The sequence below is a fragment of the Chiloscyllium punctatum genome, chromosome 14 (assembly GCF_047496795.1).
Source record: "Chiloscyllium punctatum isolate Juve2018m chromosome 14, sChiPun1.3, whole genome shotgun sequence".
Classification (NCBI taxonomy): Eukaryota; Metazoa; Chordata; class Chondrichthyes; order Orectolobiformes; family Hemiscylliidae; genus Chiloscyllium; species Chiloscyllium punctatum.
Window position 1 is genome coordinate 15,604,652 of NC_092752.1, and position 21,101 is coordinate 15,625,752.

General features: G+C 43.1%; 1 protein-coding gene across 11 annotated transcripts in view; it reads right to left on the bottom strand.

Annotated features, from left to right (window-relative positions):
• The window catches only part of psd3l (pleckstrin and Sec7 domain containing 3, like), a 435,109-nt gene that overhangs the window by 48,946 nt on the left and 365,062 nt on the right, over positions 1-21,101 (bottom strand). For all 11 annotated transcript variants that reach the window (XM_072583934.1, XM_072583936.1, XM_072583937.1 and 8 more), the window contains one exon: positions 592-785. In XM_072583934.1, the coding sequence (XP_072440035.1) occupies positions 592-785 (194 nt within the window). The remainder of the gene's footprint in view (positions 1-591; positions 786-21,101) is intronic.

The window sequence follows — 21,101 nt, forward strand, 5'->3', positions numbered from 1 at the left end:
CAAAGTCCTAAATCTTATTCAAATGTTTTTTTTGACAAGAATGCTAGACTGGACCAGGGCCATCTCTGAGAAGAGCAATAAAGCAAGGATAAGTTGGTGACCAGAGGAAGTAAGTTTACCAAAGATTGTCATGTGAAATTGCTTTATGCAGGAAGTATTGATTGTCCTGAATGCACTGCCATAGAAAGCTGGTGAAAGCAGATTCGATACGGATTTGCAAAAGAAAACTGGGTAAGTATTTGAAGTGGAAAACCTTGAAGGGCTATGCCAATAGAGTAGATGAATTGGGCACAATTGGATAGCTCTCTGCAAAAGATAATGCAGGTGAGGTGGATGAAATGGCCTTTTTCTACGCTGTATAACTCCATGCCTGATGTCACCTTACAGACTTAATCTATTCATGGGACAACCACAACCATCCCTGAAGGATACTTGAAGTCCATAGGTCGAACAATATTGATCCCTTTCTCCCACAACCTTTCACCCGGGTAGGGAATCAAATCAACCAGCGACAGGAATGATGATTTAGAGAGAGGGAGAGAAAAAGGAGAGAAAGGAAATAGGGGAAATGACCAATTGGTAAAGACTCACTTTTCTTTCCATCCATGTCTGCGTGAATTTTTCGTGACAGGAAGCCGGTTTTGTACGTTTTAGCATTGGGATCCTGCGGAATGTCGAGAAATGGATTTGTACCAGATCCAATACGATTGTTGGACTTGGATCCAGCATTGTCTGTCTTGTCATTAGCAAGTTCGGAGAGTGATTTCCTCAACTCTTCTTCATTTCTGGAAGTAGTAAAAGGGAGGGAGAACGTCACTTGGTGAGAATTATAACATTGGTTCTTCACATGGAACAGAATTCAGACCAACAACTTGCTGACAAGGAATGGGCAGTAGTCGGAGGAGATCCCCCTTGTTTCTGGGGTTACAGAGGACATCTTGCACCCCATTCTTCAGTGAACTAAACAATGTTGCAGTGTGCGCACACTCTGGTCAAACAGGTTATAAAACTTCACAGATTTTAAAACTGCTTGTTAGCTCACAGCTAGTTTATCAGCAAGGAACTGTCGATACAGCATATATACAAGTTATTTTCAATAATTGCAAGTGAAGCCAAATTTCTGTCACTTACAATACCCCTACAGGTATCTCTGTGCTGACACTCCAATTAGTTATTTTAAGAGCAGGAGTTAGGCTGTTTATACCATCAATACAAAACAAATACCAGCGTACATGAGTATGGTTGCTTTGCTGTTGACTGTCAGCATGTCTTTTAAAAACTGCTGCATGATATTTCCAAAGTAGTCAAAAGATCGTCACAAACATACAACAGTTAGAATTAGGAGCAGGATTAAGTCCTTTAGCCTGCTCCCCCTCCCCCCCCCCCCCCCCACAGCGGAGCAGAAGCCCTCCCCGCCCCCCCCCCCCCAAGCGGAGCAGACGCAAGCTATTCAGCCTATTCAGTCTCCTCTATTCATGGCTGATCTGATCACCCATTTCCCTGCCTTTTCCCTATAAAAATCTGTCTATCTCAGCCTTGAATACACTTAATTAACCAGCATCTTTAGCTCTCTGTGTAAAAGCATTTCAGAGATTCATCACTCCCTTCACTATCCTCCTCGCTGTAATAATTGGGTGACCCTTTATTCTGAGATTAAACCCTCTGGTCCTAGACTGTCCCAAAAGGGAAAACTACATCTAAGCTGTCAGTGACCCCCAACTCAACTCTCTTTCCAACCTGACTACTCTCTGCCTAGCTTGCTAATCCCGGTTTTTAAAAGATACAACAGCAGGTTCACATTATTGCACTCACTCTGCTCCTTTGATTCCCATAATAGACTCTTGGGTAGAAGAGGCAGATGGACTTTGAGATTCCATCTCCTACAGCTAGCAAACATGCTCAGCTCTGTGGGAAATAAAAAAACTATTGAGAGCTGTGACTGGTAAACTATTCATTTTCAGATTAGATTAGATTCCCTACAGTGTGGAAACAGGCCCTTCGGCCCAACAAGTCCACACCAACCCTCCGAAGAGTAACCCACCCAGACCCATTTCCCTCTGACAAATGTACCTAACACTATGGGCAATTTAACATGGCCAATTCACCTGACGTGCACATCTTTGGGCTGTGGGAGGAAACCCACACAGACTTGGGGAGAATGTGCAAACTCCACACAGACAGTCGCCCGAGGGTGGAATCAAACGTAGGGCCCTGGTGCTGTGAGGCAGCAGTGCTAACCACTGAGCCACCATGCCACCCCCTTATCAATGATCTTTCTGCTGGAATAAACTATATTTCCTGGTTTTAAAAAAAAGTCTCACTTGGCTAGCATTTAACTTTTATAAATTTCTACACACATTAGCTGATGACCCATGGTACAGGGAGTGAAGACCAGGTGAAGTGGAGAGATTGGACAGGCAGGGAATAGTTTGTCAGAGGCAGAAATGAATTGCCATTTCCAAGTTTTGCATTAGTCCATTTATTTAGATTTCTCAAATGGAGTGCCACGCCTGTATTAATAATGGAAACTTTGTCTCACTGGACATTCTGAGGCTGTACAAGACGCCATATAAATGCAAGGTTATCCTTTCTTTTCTTCCCAATTGCCTCCATTCAGCCGATGGTACCACTGCAGTAGGAGAAGCCTTGATGTGACAGCTTGACTTGCTTAAACTCTACGCATTTCATGAACTTACATGAAAAAAAATCATAAAGTACAGAAGATACATTTATTCCACTTGACAATGTTTACTGATTAGCACAGCACATTGTGAAACAGTAGATTGAATAATGCTCCAGGGCTAAACAGAACTTGCTGCTGTCTGTACCATATCCCATTCTGCCGGAAGGATTATGAAGCACATCTCAGATAGATCATGAAATCTTATAGACAGTTTCTGAGTTGAAAGAAAGACTTATAAAAACATACAGCTTTTAATGTTCTTTTTCTTGTTTTCATATTAATGAGCTTCTGGGCATTGGGTAAATGGTTTTTCATCTGACTGAAGAATCCAGGAGGGTCAACAAACTTTTAAGCTGAGTAACCATCGAAGCCACTCTCATTATTTTCAATGGCAGATTGCCACAAGATGCATTACATAACACACGCTGGCATCATACCAGGTTCAGGGATTGTATTAGGAAGGAAGGCAAGTGGTGTCTTAAGTTTTAATATTAATTACATGAATTAAGTAGTAAAGTGGATACCAAGGATCGGAAAATTAAGAAACTAGCTTCTACGTATGGCAAACACAGGCTACAGGAGCAGTCCAAAAAGATGGAAGTCCATATCGCAAGCGGTAGCATGAGAGAGTGTGAAGGAAACATTTATGGTTCCAGGAACGAGGGACTTTGGTTACATTGATAGATATTTGAGGAGCTGTGGCTGCTCTCCTGGCAGAAGACTGAGATGAGATTTGATGAAAGGTGTTCAAAATCATGAGGGATCTAAACAGAGTAGAAAGTGACAAACTGTTCCCATCAGCAGAAGGGTCAAGAATTAGAGGGAGAGACAATGACCTAGTGGCATTACATGAGACTGTAAATCCAAAGGCCCAGGGAATATTCTGGAGAGCTAGGTTCAAATCTTGCCATGGCAAATTTGAATTCAATAAAAATCTAGAATTCGAGTCATATAACTAAACACAATGGAAGCAGATCTTTGGTCCAATTTGTCTATGCCGATCAGATATCCGAAATTAATCTAGACACATTTGGCCCATATCCCTTTAAACCCCTCCTATTCATATACCCGTCCTTTCAAATGCTGTAATTGTACCAGCCGTCACCACTTCCTCTGACAGCTCATTCCATACATGCACCACCACCCTTTGTCTGAAAAAGTTGTCCCTTAGGTCCCTTTTAAATCTTTCCCCTCTCACCTTAAACCTATGCCCTCTAATTTTGACTCCCCTATCCTGGGGAAAAGACCTTGGTAAAATAAGTAAACTTTAAAAAAAAAATTAAGGATCTAATGAGGACCATAAAACAATAGTCGGAAAATTCCATCAGGTTCGCAAATGTCCCTTTAAGGGAGGGTGCTGCCCTTACCTGGTTGGCCTATATGTGCTCCAGACCCCACAGCAACTGCCTCTGAGCAATTAGGGAGAGACAATAAATGCTGACCCAGCCAGTGATGCCCCCATCTTGAATGAATAAAACACACCTTGGATTTAAGGTGATACTGTATTTTCTTTACTCACCAAAGTGTTAGTATTCTTTGGATGGGAACACGCTCTTGTTGTGTAACTACAAAGGGAGATGGTGGACATACATAACAGCTTATGCCTGAAACATCGATTTTCCTGCTCCTCGGATGCTGTGCTTTTCTAGCACCAACTCTCAACTCTGATCTCCAGCATCTGTAGTCCTCGCTTTCTCCATACTGAAGAGGGGCCAGTATTTACTGCTGGGATATGGAAATACCTGGCAAGGCTAGAATTTATTATAAATTCCATTTGCTCTGGCTGATAGTGGTTTGCTGATTGACTTTGGAGGCAGGTACAAGGTTGGTATGGGATTTGGAGCCACATTTAGGCTGGAGTCAGGAAGGACGACACATCCATAAACTACAGTGATGAATCAATGGATGTCTGACACCCTCACAGTTACTTTTACTGACTTCATTTCCAGATTTCTAAACTAGAAATACTTTCAGATTTGAAGATTAACAAAGTAATTAAAAAATTATTCAAGTCTATGTTTCATCAACAAGAGTGCAGAAAAGTCTAAGAGGAGCCTACTCCATTAGAGCTCTATCCAAAGACAGGTCATCATAGAATCCCTACAGTGTGGAAGCAGACCATTCGGCCCATTGAGTCCACACTGACCCTCCAACCCCAATCCTGTAACTGTGCATTCCCCATGGTTAACTCACCTAGCCTGCGGATCCCAGGTCATTATGGGCAATTTAGTATGGCCTATCTAGTGAACCCATCCATCTTTAGACTGTGGGGCATGGCCTATCCACCAAACCCATCTATCTTTAGACTGTGGGAGGAAACTGGAGCACCCAGAAGAAACCCATACAGACACAGAAAGAACGAACAAACTCTACACAGATAGTCAGTCAGGGTAGAATCGAAGCTGGGTCCCCAACACTGAGGATGCAGTGCTAACCATTGAGCCACCATGCCACCCTAAAGAACCCTGGATCATGGTCAGCTGATACTTCAGCCTGAGCCATTTTACTTGGCAGCTTTTTTTTTGTCATCAACAGTTTGCCCTTGCATTCCATTCTCAGGGGCAGGGCAATGAGGCTGGTGCCAAGTCCAACTCAGCTAAAATGGGAATGGAATCTGCACTGTCAGCATTATTCTGAACTACATATTAAATGTCTAACCCACTGAGCTGACTGGAAGAACCCTATGTAAAACCAATAAAGAGAGCTCAGCATGCCTGGCGGGGGGGGGGGGGGGGGGGGGGGGGGGGGGGAGAGGGGTTGGGGGATGACTATAGGACCCCACAGTAGTTGAACCTTAAATATGGTTGAACCTTTAAAGAGACCATAGCACAGATTCGCTAAGATGCTACCTAGCTTGAGGAAATTCTAATTAGCTTGTTTGTGATCTCTTAGTTGGGTCAATGACACCACTCAGCAAAAAGCCACTATAGATTCTGCAGCCGATATAAAAAGGCACATGCACTTCATGTGAAATTTTCCCAATGTTTTCTGTCAAACCTTATTGAGAAGTGCTTGACAGAGAAATAGCTTGGATGCTTTTTTTTCAAATTCATCTGCACACAGCAGCGTGGAATGGAAATTACAATAAATCCGAGTTTTGACAGATGCAAACAGATAAATCTGTGGAAAGGCTCCTAAGGGAGTCAGAGGAAGCTGTATTATTGATTCAATCAAATGCAAATTAGAATTATATCAGAAAATAAGATTTTGGGATACACTAGGATATATAAACACAGCGTGCCTGGAGAAACAGGTATCTTTTGACAGAATGTTGCATCTGCACTAATGTAATTCTCGCCTCCTATCTGGCTCTGATATAGACAAAGTGATAACAATGAATTGAAATGATTAATCAACTATCCTATTTTCATTGGACAGCACAGTGGTGAGCTAGACAGACTCTGCTTTTTTCTTCTTTAGCAATTTCTATGTTCCTAAAACGTGTATAACATCAAATTATAATTTATAACAAATCTCTCAGTAAAACACGAGAATATTGTGTCCATTTCTGGACAACGGAGTTTATGAAGAGTTTTGAGAGATTTGCAAAGTTGATTCCTGGAACGAGGGACTTCAGTTATGCTGATCAAAGAAGCCGGAGCTGTAATTCTTTTGAGAAGGGAAGGCTGAGAGGAGGTTTGATCAAAGTGTTCGACATTGAAAGGAGTCTGAACAGATAGAGAGAAATTGTTCCCATCAACACAACGGTCAGGAACTGGCAGACACTGATTTAAGATGGATGGCATAAGAATCAAAGACAATGTAACAAGTGGAGAGAAAGCACTGAGAGTAGGATTAATTGTGCCTTTCATGAAGGAATTGAGAAATGGGACTATCAGCGTGGCTCTTGCAGAGCCAGCCAGCACAGACTCAACAGGCCGAATGGCCTCCTTCTGTGCTGTATCCATTTTATGGTTCAACAACAAACAGCTCAGAAATGTCAAACCACAGGAAAGATGAACAAGACAGGACCACCGGGATAATGCAAGTCATGGAAAACCAAAGTTGCTAACGCACTACATACTTTAACTGAACAATTAACTAAATTCACGGGAAATCATCAAAATGGAGTACTCATTTTCATAACCGTCCCATGAATTGTGAACACGTTCACATTTAATATTGTTGAGAACCCATCTCAAAAAAGGCTGAAGAATAAGTTTGTCAACTGCTCATATATTAAGATTAAATAGACCAGACCTCTGGCATGGCTAGAGACAATTAGTTCATGGACAGGAAGAAGCGAATGCGGATAAGGGGGTCTTTTTCAGGTTGATGAACCATGACCAGAGGGATTCCACAGAGATCAGTGTTAAGCTCGCAATTGTTTACAATATATATTCATGATTTAGAGGGAGTAAGTGAACGGACTGTAGCCACATTTGCAGATGACACTAAAAGAGGTGGAAAGGCAGGTTGGCAAAAGTTGGCAAATGGATCATAATGTAAGAAAATGAGAAGTTGTTCATTTTGGAAGGGGGAATAAAAGAACAGTAAATTTTGGAGGTAAACTGCTGAAAACTGCAAAATAAAGGGACTTGGGGATACTTCTGCACAAAACACAGAACACTAACCAATAGATGCAGCAGGTAATCAGGAAGACCAATAGGATATTGGCCCTTACTTCAGGGGGCTGTAGTACAGGAGTAGGGACATTTTCACCAGCACCTGCTGATGAGATCACATCTGGAGTACTGTCAGAAGTTTTGGTCCCCTTATTTAGATCTTACTGCCATGTACTGGGACAGAGGAGCACAGTGAAAAGTGTACAAAGTCACCATTCTCTGGTGCCATCTTAGTATACAAGAGATAAGATTAAAAACAGAAGCAGAAATAAAAGGAACAGCCAAAAGAAAAGGAAACATCCAGGTCATTGCCCTGTCTCTGCCATGAGTCCTCACCACCAGAAAAATAAAGCCACAAAATCCATCCTGGTGTCTGCGAACCCAATTTCCAAGTCTCTGCACTCCACCACAGCCAGACCACAGTCACCTCCACCATCAAGATATTATTTTTTGGCAGCGCTCAGAGAAGCCTCACTCACTTGATCCCTGGTAGACAGCAAAGGCTAAACAGATTGGAATTCTACTCACTGCAGTTTAGACAATTGAGAAGTGATCGCATGGAAACATATCAGATTTTTCAGGGTTTTGACAGGATAAATGCTGAGGGTTGCTTCCCCTCATGGTAGAGACTAGGACCAGAGAGCATAGTCTCAGAGTGATGAGGCTCCAACTTAAGACGGAGATAAGGAGGAATTTCTTCTCTCTGAGTACTGTGAGCTTTTGGAACTCCTTACCACAGAGAGTGGTGGGGCAGAGTTGTTGTGTATATTTAGGGTTGAGATTGATAGATACTTGATCAGTCAGGGAATCAAGGTTTACGGGAAAAGGGCAGGAAAGTGGGCGTGAAAAATGTCAGATCAGCCGCAATCCTATTGAATGTAAAGCTAGCTCGAGGGGCCAAATGGCCTATTTCTCTTTCTATTTCTTATGGTCTAAAGAAGCGACTCTTGCTACAAATGGCTTCAGCATTAACACTTCAATGTGAAGTTTATTCAATGTAATAAAGGAAAAGATTCACTCAGTGGTTAGTACTGCTGCCTCACAGCACCAGGGACCTGGGTTCGATTCCAGCCTCAAGCGACTGTCTGTGTGGAATTTGCACATTCTCCCTGTGTCTTGTGGGTTTCCTGGTGCTCCAGATTCGTCCCACAATCCAAAGATGTGCAGGTAGGGTGAAGTGTCCACGGTAAATTGCCCAGAGTGTTAGGCGCATTAGTCAGAGGGAAATGGGTCTGGGTGGTTTACTCATCGGAGGGGCGGGGTGGACTTGTTGGGCTGAACGGTCTGTTTCCACACTGTAGGGAATCTAACCTCATCTAATCATATCAAACAAGTGATCTGAAAATGAAGATTTGAAATAAAAAGAGAACAAACAGCAAATTTAAAGACAGAGTGAGACTGCAAAATTGCAACCTCTGTGGAAATAAACAGCAAGTGACATGGAGACAAGGAAGTTGCTCCATTTGGGAGGTTGCTGTATTTATATCATGGGTTGATAACAGAATGGTGAAGTTTGCTTGACCAGGTTATCCCATTGTCACAACTGCATACTTTACAAGGTACATAAACCACAATTTACATTCCTATTGTCTCTGAGAAACAGATTTTCAAGGCTTAAATCTGCACTCCAGTCACCACTGAATCCCTCCAGTGTGGAAGCAGGCTATTCAGCCCATCAAATCCCCACCACCCTCAGAGACCCAGCCCCCTACCCTGTAACCCTGCATTTTGCATGGCCAATCCACTCTAACTTGCACATCCTTGGACCCTGGAAGGAAACTGGGGGACCCAGAGAAAACCCACGCAGACACGGGGAGAACGTGCAAACTCCACACAGTCACCCAACGCTGGAATCGAACCCAGGATCCTGTGAGTCAGCAGTGCTAAGCACTGAGCCACCTAACATGGTTTAAATGAAAGTGCATACTTACTTGCATACATTCATCACCATTAGCCTGTGTTTAAAATGATCAAAGTTAAAAATGACACGTTTTAACTACTCAAAACACTGACTAGATTCCCCTGTAAGTCACACATCTTAGAAATATATCAGCAATCCTTCTTGATTGCTGGGTCAAAATTCTGGAAATCCCTCCTTAACAACACTGCGGGTGTGGCCTTCTTCTTAATCACTAACTTGGGATCAAAGGTGACTTGCTTGCACTCTGTGGGAAGGGTGTTCAAATAGCTGGTGAGTCCAATGCACAATCTGCAAACGCTGCCATAGTAGGGCAGTGGTGTTGGAAGGGTTGAGTAGGTAAATTGTTTGTGTGGGTACCTGGACCTCCATGATCCAAGAAGCAGCACATCATTACTCTTTCAAAGGTAGTTAGGTTGGGCAATCAATGCTGACTTTACTAATCAACATCCCCCGACTACATTTTAATAATTCAGTAACTAAACACTTAGCTGTTTCTAGCACACATGAGGTGTTTCCCAAATGAGCTGGAATAGTGAGCTTTGAATGGAGTGATAGCTGAAAGTCCATTGGTTCTGATTAGCCCAAGGCAGTCTTACCAAAGTTTAATAGCTGTTCTAATAAATGAGGAGACGTACGAAGGGGGCTCATCTGAGGCACTGCCCCTCAATTCGATGTCTCAAAGATAATTCTGTTGGCTGCTGGACGTAAACAATTCGGAGACATTTAGGATACTACAGAATAATCTTCACATCTCCCAATGTGCACTCAACCAACTACGGGTGCAGCAAGTGACAACCAACTTGAAAAATTAAAATAAATGTTTTCATTCACTTGGCTAGGCCAGAGCCACTGTAAAATGTGGTACAAAACTGAGATTGACATGATGGGGCCATGTGAATAATTCCCTGAACCACAATTCGGTTCCTTTCTGTTTCTTGATCCAATGAATAAGTCACATGGCATCAAACATATTGTTCCCATTGGTTAACAGTCACACTATTAGCAGCAGAGTGATTACTGCAGCGCGTGTTTATGTGTGTGTGTGTGTGTGTGTGTGAGTGTGAGAGAGAGAGAGAGAAAGAAAGAGAGAGTGTGCGTATGTATATGTGTGTGTATATATATTATATGTACATCTGTGTGTGTATATGTGTGCGTGCGTGTGTGTCTGTGTGTATATTCATGCGTTTGTGCATGCATATAACTGTGGACATTGGAATGTGTTAATTTGTGATGCTACTAATGCTCATGCCTCATATTATAGCTCCCAGTGCTAGACAGGATGGTGCCCTCATTGTAGCTATAGAGAGTGGGTTTGAGCACTAGCAACTGAATTCAATAGAATGCTGATTGACTAGGTTCTTAATGAGTGAGTGATCTTCTCCATCACATTACTGCCCAGATCCTGGGTTAAAAAGCCAGTACATTAACTTTACACAACTACGATGATATCAATGTATTAGCCCACAAACAACCAGAGGTGACAGGTTTGCACACTGACCTATGCGACCAGGGTCTGCAACCTGTGGTTCCAGAGCTACATGCAACTCCATGTTATCTCATGGGTGGCTCCTGACCTTGAGCATTGAATTGGAGATGCCAGTGTTGGCCTGGGGTGGGCAAAGTTAAAAATCACACAACACCAGGTTACAGTCCAACAGGTTTAATTGGAAGCACTAGCTTTTGGAGTGCTGCTCCTTCATCAGGTGAGTGTGTCACACAACCCGCTTATGAAGGCACAGCGCTCCCAAAGCTAGTGCTTCCAAATAAACTTGTTGGACTATAACCTGGTGTTGTGTGATTTTTAACTTTGAGCACTGAACACATTTTAGAGGAAATTGAGTGCTGGTTTCACTTAATTAGAACTATATAGTACTTGTCATAAAATATCACTCAGTTAACAGTCTTTTTGTAAAACTTTGAAATATTGTAGAATGGTGTCTCTGTTTCGCTTCTCATTACTCTGGGCACTCAGGTAGCAGCATGTGGCTCTTCAGATATTATGTATTTGACTAAATTCATAAGAAGTCTCTTCTTGTTATTGAAGTTGTTGTAGCCCTTGAGGTGAAAGGTCAATGTGAATGATGAACTTCACATTCAGATATCCTCACCTTAAACACTCTCTCCATGTATATTTGCTTACTTCATTCGTATGTCTGTCCCTCATTGTTTTAATATTACACATTATGCATTCCCTCCTTTCTTATTTTGCCAGTAAAAATAACTCATGCGAAACACAACTTGGGATCTCACTCTAAATCTAAGTGTGTCACATTCACTCCCTGCCATTTATTCCAACACAATATTTATTTTAAAGGAACACTACTGCTGTGATTGCGAAAGAAAAAGGTTTCTACAGACTTGACCAAGCAATTTTTGGCACGGTGGCTCAGCGATTAGTACTGTTGCCTCACAGCGCCAGGGAACCAGGTTTAATTCCAGCCTCGGGCGACTGTCTGTGTGGCATTTGCACGTTCTCCCTGTGTCTGCGTGCGTTTCCTCCAAGTGCTCCAGTTTCCTCCCACAGTCCAAAGACGTGCAGGTCAGGTGAATTGGCCATGCTAAGTGGCCCCATAGTGTTCTAGCTGAGGGAGGGGCGTTGGAAATGCGATAGGTGGAAGGAGGTCAAGGTGAAGGTGATAGGCCGGAGTGGGGGTGGGGGCAGAGAGGTCAGGAAGAAGATTGCAGGTTAGGAAGGCGGTGCTGAGTTCGAGGGATTTGACTGAGACAAGTTGGGGGGAGGGGAAATGAGGAAACTGGAGAAATCTGAGTTCATCCCTTGTGGTTGGAGGGTTCCTAGGCAGAAGATGAGGCGCTCTTCCTCCAACCGTCGTGTTGCTATGGTCTGACGATGGAGGAGGCCAAGGACCTGCATGTCCTTGGTGGAGTGGGAGGGGGAGTTGAAGTGTTGAGCCACGGGGTGGTTGGGTTGGTTGGTCCGGGTGTCCCAGAGGTGTTCTCCGAAACGTTCCGCAAGTAGGCGGCCTGTCTCCCCAATATAGAGGAGGCCACATCGGGTGCAGCGGATGCAATAAATGATATGTGTGGAGGTGCAGGTGAATTTGTGGCAGATATGGAAGGATCCCTTGGGGCCTTGGAGGGAAATAAGGGGGGGGAGGTGTGGATTTCTCCAGTTTCCTCATTTCTCCTCCCCCCACCTTGTCTCAGTCAAATCCCTCGAACTCAGCACCGCCTTCCTAACCTTTGAAAAATTCAAAGCTTTTACTCTGGAGATGGTGAAGGAACTGGGTTCTTTAACAGGCAAACTGACAAATTTTCAAGTCATAATGAAGTGCAATTTGGAAGATAACTTGGAGGTTGTGGCTCCTATGTATCTGCTGTCCTTTACTTCATAGATGGAGCAGGTTGAATGATTCTGTCAATGGCGTCTTGGCTTGATGGTGTAGGGGTTGCCTTTTTTAATGTTACACATTTCTGCCATGGTACGCTGGAGGAACTGCTTCTATAAAAGTGATGATTAGAGGGTCAGTCAAATTGGTCGCCTTGTTTTGGATTGTATTGTGGTTCTTCAGTTTTGCTGATGCTATACATTTATTTTGGCGAGTGGAACGCATTCCATAACACTCCTAATTTGTGTTTTAAAGATTTATCACCATCTACAAGAGTCAGGAATTTAATCACTCACTTCAAAAAAACCTAACTTCTGACTTGGTCTTGCAGCCAAACTCTAGGACTGTTCCAATTAAGTTTATGAGGTTTATAAGTTTATAAGATTCCTAAAGAAGGGCTCATGTCTGAAACGTTGCTTCTCCTGTTCCTTGGATGCTGCCTGACCTGCTGCGCTTTTCCAGCAACACATTATCAGCCCAGTTAAGTTTATAGTCAATAACGACCCCTTGAATGATTGTGGTGAGGGATCTGGCAATGAAAATGCTATTGAATGTCAAGGGGAGCAGGTTAGACCCACTTCTGTTCTACTGAGTGTGGGTGCATTCTCTAATCTGCAATCCTTTGTCACAAGGTTAATGTGAGTCTGGTATGTTTTACCAACGCCTCCGTCTGCTCTGCACAGATGTCACTGAAACCAATGTGAATGTTGAATCATAATTCAGGTGAACAATGTAATACAGTTCAAGACAAATGGAGTCACAGCTAATTAAATAAATCAAGACAGTCTCAACAGAGAGTTAATTCACTAACATCAGCTCTCACCTCAGTTCAGTACCAAATGAAAACTTCAAAACATTTCCTGACCAGGATGCCACCTGCCTACGTACGTGTGCACTTCTTGACAACAACTCCTGTGTCCATATTTAATGTGGAAACTTCCTAAGTAAACTTGTAATTCAATCAATCCTACAGTAATGGTTTTATGGTGTCACCAGTGGCAAGAGGGTGTAATTAGATTGTGATAAGCTTAAATAGGCAGTTCATTCTGAATGTGGGATGAGGGAATCTACAGTGGGACTATGTACAGACAGCTTGATAATGTTGCCTGACTTTGGTCCATTGCATGTTCAAATCAATTTCTATATGTCTGTCTCATCTCCATCATGTTCTAATGTTAGAAAAGATTCTGTGTTTAACATTTGATTATTCTAATATCGCAGCAAATCTGAAATATTACTGACTCGTCCTCAATGACCTGAGGAACTAACTTTGTGAAAACAATTCAGTGCCACAGAAACTTTCAGTTACCCCATCATTTCCTGTGAAGTACCCATTCTGGCAATACACACACTCTGCCTGGCTTGGCTTACTATTTTAACCATAGGGAGAGATGATGGCTTAGCGGTATTATTGCAAGACTTTTAGTCTAGACCCAAGTAATGTTCTGGGGACCTGGGTTCAAATCCTGGTGGTGGAATTTGAATTCAATAAAAATCTTGAATTAAGAATCTTATGCTGACCATAAAACCAATGTCAATTGTCAGGGAAAAAAAACATCTGGTTCACTTATGTTCTTCAAGGAAGGAGACTGCTGTCCTTAGCCAGACTGGTCTGCGTTGAGAGTATGATGCTGGAAAAGCGCAGCAGGTCAGGCAGCATCCGAGGAGGCTTGTGGGCCGGTAGGCTGAGAGATAAATAGGAGGGGGGCAGGTAGCTGAAGGTGGGGGAAGAGGAGGGAGGAATGGATATATGGGAAAGGTAATGGACAGGTCAGGAGGGCGGTTCTGAGTTGGGGGTTTGGGACTGGGATAATGTGGGATGGGGAAATGAGGAAACTGGTGAAATCCACATGGGACCCTACAACCACACTGGACCAAAGGCAGAAGATGAGGAGTTCTTCCGCCAGGGGTAGGGTGGTAGGGGTTTGGCGATGGAGGAGGCCTAGGGCCTGCACGTCCTTGGTGGAGTGGAAGGAGAAGGTGAGGTGTTCAGCCACGGGGCAGTGGAATTGGTTGGTGCGTGTGTCCCAGAGATGTTCTCTGAAACAATCCGCAAGTTGGCACCCTGTTTCCCCGATGTAGAGGAGACCATATCGGGTGCAACGGATATAAGAAATGACATTGGTGGAGATACAGGTAAATTTCTGTTGGATGTAGAAAGATCCTTTGGGGCCTTGGATGCAGGTGAGGGGGGAAGGTGTGCCCAAAAGATCTTTCCACATCCAACTGAAATTTACCTGTATCTCCACCAATGTCATCTATTGTATCCGTTGGACCCGATATGGTCTCCTCTACATCAGGGAGACAGGGCGCCAACTTGCGGATTGTTTCAGAGAGCATCTCTGGGACACCCACACCCACCAACACCACAGCCACATGGCTGAACACTTTGACACCCTCTCCCATTCCATCAAGGACATGCAGGTCCTGGGCCTCCATCGCCAAACCCTTACCATCCTGCACCTGGAGGAAGAACACATCTTCCATCTTGGGATCCTGCAACCACATGGGATCAATGTGGATTTCACCAGTTTCCTCATTTACCCTCCCCCCACATTATCCCAGATCCAACCTTCCAACTCGGCACCGCCCTCCTGGCATGTCCATCACCTTTCCCATCTATCCGCTCCACCCTCCTCTCCGACCTATCACCTTCTCCCTCACCTTCATCTACTTATCATATTCTCAGCTACCTTCCCCCAAACCCCACCCCCCTCCCATTTATCTCTCCGCCCCTTTGGCTCACAAGCCTCATTCCTGATTAAGGGATTATGCCCAAAATGTCGATTCTCCTGCTCCTCGGATGCTGCCTGACCTGCTGTGCTTTTCCAGCACCACTCTCTCAACTCTGATCTCCAGCCTCTGCAGTCCTCAGTTTCTCCAGACTGGTCTGCATTTGATTGCAGACCCAAAGATTCTCTAAGAAATGAGGGATAGGCGATAACCTACTGGCCTAGCCAGAGTTGTTCTCGTAATAAGAAAAAAAAATTCCAGCTTCCTCCTCCCCTCTGTCTCCCAGGATAGACCAAGAGATAGTTTCAGAGACAAACAAAGAAAGCAAGTGGAAATGAATCAAATCAGAACCAAAGAACACACTGATTTAAAGACTGGTTGGCAAAGAGACAAGCTACAAGAGGCACAAGTTATTATGTCTCTGAATAATGTCACAGACCTGAATTAGGAGAACATTTTCATGGTCCTTTTGATTTATGAGGCTTACTCATTAAGCAATGTAGTTTTCAATGCAATTTCATGTCAAAAGCATATACAATGAACTTGAAGTGCTTTAATTGAACATTACATGATTGAAGAAAGAGCTTCTTTTCCCGCATAATGCAACTTATATCCCCCCAGTGAGCGTATTTCAGTTAAGAGCATGAGGTGATGAGCTTTACAGTACAATAACAAATTTAACCCCTTTTAAAAGCGAGTGAGGGGAATTGACACCAATTATGTGAGGAAAAGGATCAAAAGAATCAATGTGATTGACTCTGAACTTCTCTGGACAATTAGGTCTGGGAAATAAATGCTGTCTTAGCCAGCAATGTCTACATCCCAAGAATGAATTTTTTAAAAATCCAGAGGAACAGCAGATAATAAATGAACCTAATTTTTTTTCAATATAAACTATCTCCCGCCGAAAAAAAGCAGTTGCACTGCAGTTGTGCTATTTATAAAACGATCGAGTGAAAAATGCCTACTGAGCAACTTCACCAAGAATACAATCCTCCTGGAATTTAGAGAGGGGGTTAGAATCAAAAGCCAAGGAAATTTGTGAAGAGCATAAGTAGATTCTAAAATGTGTGTTTTTGAAAAGTGGCAAAGCTGCATTTAATGCCCATCTCTCAGTAGCTCCAAGTGTCTGAGGTTTCAACTGTCCAACAATGGAATCACATGTGAAAGGTCCCCTTCACGGAAGAAACAGGTTAGATCTTAACACCAGTCTAGCTACTCTCACCACCCCTGTATACAAAGGCAGATGAGAAACAAGCTGACTTATTATGGGAGAGACAATGATCTAGTATCACTGGTCTAGGAATCTGGGGACCCTGGCTGATGCTCTGAGGATAGGGGTTGCCCAATTCTACCACAACTGCTCATAGACTTTAAATTCAAACTCTGGAATGGAATTTAAACTCTGGAATAGAAAGCTATCATTAGTCTTCACCACGACAACTATCATCAATTATTGTCAAAACTCATGTGGTTCACTGACAGCCTTCAGAGAAGGAAATAATCCAATCCCCTACTTGAAGGTTAGACCTACACGTAACTCCAGACCCACAACAATATGACTCTTTAACAAGTTGACATTTCATTCAGAAGCAAAATTAACATGCAGGATGTGAACTCACAATGTCGATCTGAGGCTTTTAAAAAATTCGTTCATGGGATGTGGGCATTACTAGCTCAGCTAACATTTATTACCCATGCCCCATTGTCCAGGGGGATGTTTAGACTATTATGCTAGACTATTTTTGGCTCAGCTCATATCCTAGAGTGCAAAACAGATTGAAGTTAATACATATAAAATTGAGAGTATTGTGAAGTTGGAGCACCAATTTTGCTGAACTTTGCTCATGTTTTGGAGGCTCACGTTCAGTAATTGTACTTTATTTTTATGGAAGACAGGTTCATTTTCAGGAAGTCCCATATGTTACAAAGAAGAAAACAAAAATCACAGTTATTTACATGAATAGCCAGTAAAATTCACCATGCTTCAGCTACTGATTGGTAAACACTTTGGACAGGAACACACCTGCCTCCATAACCAGTCTTGTGACCAGTTATCCAAATACAACCAGGTTCCATTTGCAGCACTACTGGCGTCAGCACCCTGGATTAAGGGAACAAGGAACAGCAAGTCTCTCCTCAGACTTGAGGATAAATGTGGAACAGAGGCAGAGTTAATGTTTCGAGTCCAGTGACTCTTCATTGGAGCTGATGAAGTTCTAACGAAGATTCAGCAGACTCTAAACATCAATTCTGCTTTCTTTCCACACATGCTGCCAGACCTGCTGAGTCTCTCCAGCAATTTCTGTTTTTGTTTCGGATCACCAGTGTTCACGGTTCTTTGTTCTATATTCACGAGGGTAAGTGTGTCAGGTGAGGACCAGTGTCAGCCTTAATCCCATCCCTCTCATCCCAATGATGCTCTGCCTATAGCAGACTGACCTGTTATACCAGAGAGTGTGGTGCTGGAAAAGCACAACAGGTCAGGCATCATCCGAGGAGCAGGAAAATCGACGTTTCGGGCAAAAGCCCTTCATCAGGAATGATGAAGGGCTTTTGCCCGAAACTTCGATTTTCCTGCTCCTCGGATGCTGCCTGACCTGCTGTGCTTCTCCAGAACGACACTCTCGACTCTAATCTTCATCAGTCCTCACTTTTGACCTGCTACACTCACCATTACTGATAGTTCTCTGAACTCCCAACATATGATGTGAGTTTGGGTAACAGCTGATGTGGTATTTTCCACATAAAGGGGAAGGGCAGTTACTTGGCTTGAACATGGCTCATAGACACTGGGAACTGGGTGTTGTGAAGATGCATCATGAGATAGGAGGACCTTCTTAAGGACAACTAAGAAGTTGCCATTAACTTTGGGAAATTAAGCAGACTCTTCGAAGAGAAGCAGATCTTTGGTTCAAGAAATGTCCCTGCTGATAACCGAGGCATGCACAAAATTTCCCATCACCTACTTAAAGTGGGTTGCCCATCCCAAAGGCAAAGTTCACAAAACATTGACCTTAGATGGGACTGAGCTCAATGTTTTGAAACAGCACACAACACAACTAACTCCAGGGCAATACATGGACTGGGTGGAGATCAGACGTCTATGTTATTTGTACTGCATCAGTGCAGTCTGTTAGTCTGCCTTAAAATAGGAAATGACTGCAGTTGCCACTCTGAATCTCAGTTCAACTTGAAACACGTAATTAGAATGCCTCTGCCTCCTCCAACAACAAGAAGCACTGAAACATCAGCGCTAGCAAGAGCAGACCTCCAGCTTCAAAGCCTGAACTCTCAAGATGGCACTGATTACTAGTCGCCCAGACCCACAAACAAGCAGGTACGCAAGGTTGGCTTTGCACCAGCTGATTCACCACCACTGGAGGGAAAATCAAGTACCTGCTAGTCTGATGGGGAGACTACAAAATGGCTGGAGCATTTCCAGTCCTGAAAGGAAAGGGACTTCATTTACGTAGCAGTTTTCACTTTTGATATTTCAGCACCTCGCAATCAACTCATTTCGCTGTTGAAGTATCATCACTGTTAAGTACTTAAACAATCTTCACACAGCAAAGCAACAAATAAATGCAGAATAGCTTAATTTAGTTTTGGCAATATTAGTTGAGAAATGAAAATGTGTCAGGACTGGGAGAACTCCTTAGTGTTCTAATTAATGGTGCCATGGAACCTTACTGGTGAAGGCCAAACAATGGTACTATTCCCTCAGTGCTGTACTCAAGTGTCAATCAAGACTATGTGCTCAAATTCTTGGAGTGGGTTTGGACCCACAATGTGCCAACTCAGGACTGCCAAAGAGCTAACCACTGTGCTAGGAGTGACATCTTGCTATTATTTGATTTTTTAGAATCAAAGTAAAATTAAATTTTCAATAAGCTGAAGTCTCTGCAAAGCTGCTTCAACAATTAATCCCTTATGTCCAGTTCCTTAACCTCTATCCTAGTTGACAGAGACACTCTACTCTCTCCACTGCCAATTCCCAGAGACCGAAAGCTGTCATTTCACACGAATTGCCTACATATGCGCAGATTGGCACACAGATGGCATGCAGTATGTGCAAATTTGAAAGGGATCCGGCCAAGAATCAGATTACAGAAGCTTTGTGAAATCGGGTTGAAACCTTGGATGGATTTTCCAGGTGAACAACTGGATTTATTTTTAAAATACAATGAAAATCCAGAAGTTGCTGAATTAGCGAGGTGACCCCCGTCCACAGTTGGACAGAAATATTTAAACAAATTCTCCCATTAGTTAGGAAGGATAGCATCTTGTATCCAGCATATCAAAGCTTCCCAAATTGTGATGCCTGAAGACAGAGAACAACAATTCACTGGATAAGGTTTGCTTAATTGCTATGGAGATTTCCATAGCAACAGGGTAGTGAGTGATCTGTGCAATGGATTAGATGCTGTAAATTTAACATTAGTTGGGGACTGAACATGTAAACACAGCAATTACATTCAGGCATCAGAGTAACTAATACGTACCTTACACATAATCCAGAGACCGTAGAGAAAGTCCCTGTGTTAGTTACAATTGCAAAACAATAACCATGGTAGGGAGAAGGAGTGAATGGAATAGTGCAAGGGGTTAAAGGAGTAACGTACAGGTAGGGCAGGGATAGTTTACTGAGTGGAGCAGCCCAGAGCTCATATACTGCAATTTACATCAGTAATTTGGATTCCACGACCCAATAAAATAGGTGAAATCTCAGTGTGATGCCATACTAGGAATGGACTGGAATCCAAATGAGGCAGCCGACAAACTTGAGCAAGTAAGGCAACTGAGTAGAATGGCAGATGGAGTTTAATGCTGACTAATGTGACGTAATATTACAGGCAATGAACAGTGGGTAATATGGCTCTATTGTAAATAGTGCTGTGTAATGAGGAAGGGCAGGAGAATACAGCAGGTATCAAATCCACTCCTCTGTCTAAGATACATGAACCATCTAGTTGCCAACTCACACAAGTGAGAAATGGATCTGTCACTCGAGACAGTTCAACTAAACTAGACCCAGCCCCAGGCTCAGTTCTGAACAGCAAATCAAAAGAAGTGACACCAAATTTGATGACAAGTTGAAAGGACATGGAATGGCAAACCTGCAGATACAGACAAATCCGACATCACATGGCAAATACACCTTTGGACAATGATCAGGATGAGTTGTAATCAGTTTTGGGGAAAATTCGATAGAGCGGTTTCAGATTATTAAACTGCAGCACACACATACTGGAGATGTACTGCTGGAAAACAAAAGTAGAATCTGATGAAGTTGCGTCAGATTTGGTTGAAATTCAATAAAGCCATTAGCACTGACAAATGTGGCTTTTCACTGTGCAGATGTCTAGGTTTCAAGCCCGTTAAAGATTAATAAGTAGTTTAGTGATCAAGGATAGTGTATTAATGATGCATAATTTTTCCCCGTCATGTCATACGTCATCGAGCATCTGAACAAAGAGATGGATCTCACAGCCTTGGGAAAGCAAATCATTCTGAAATATAACACAGATTAGGGCTCTAACCTCTGTCCATTTTGGAACAGGCAAAAAGAAATTGGATTTATGCAGCTGCTCAGGACGTCCTTCCAAAAAAGGTCCACGGAGATTCACTAACCATTTCAAAATGTTGATGCTCAGGCATGATGGCTCAGTGGTTAACACTGCTGCCTCCCGGCGCCAGAGACCCAGGTTTGATTCCAATGTTGGGTGACTGTGTGGAGTTTTCACGTCAGTGTGGAATTCCTCTGGGTGCTCCGGTTTCCTCCCACAGTCCAAAGGCATGCAGATTAGATGGATTGGCCATGCTAAGTGCAGGATAATGTGGGTCTGGGT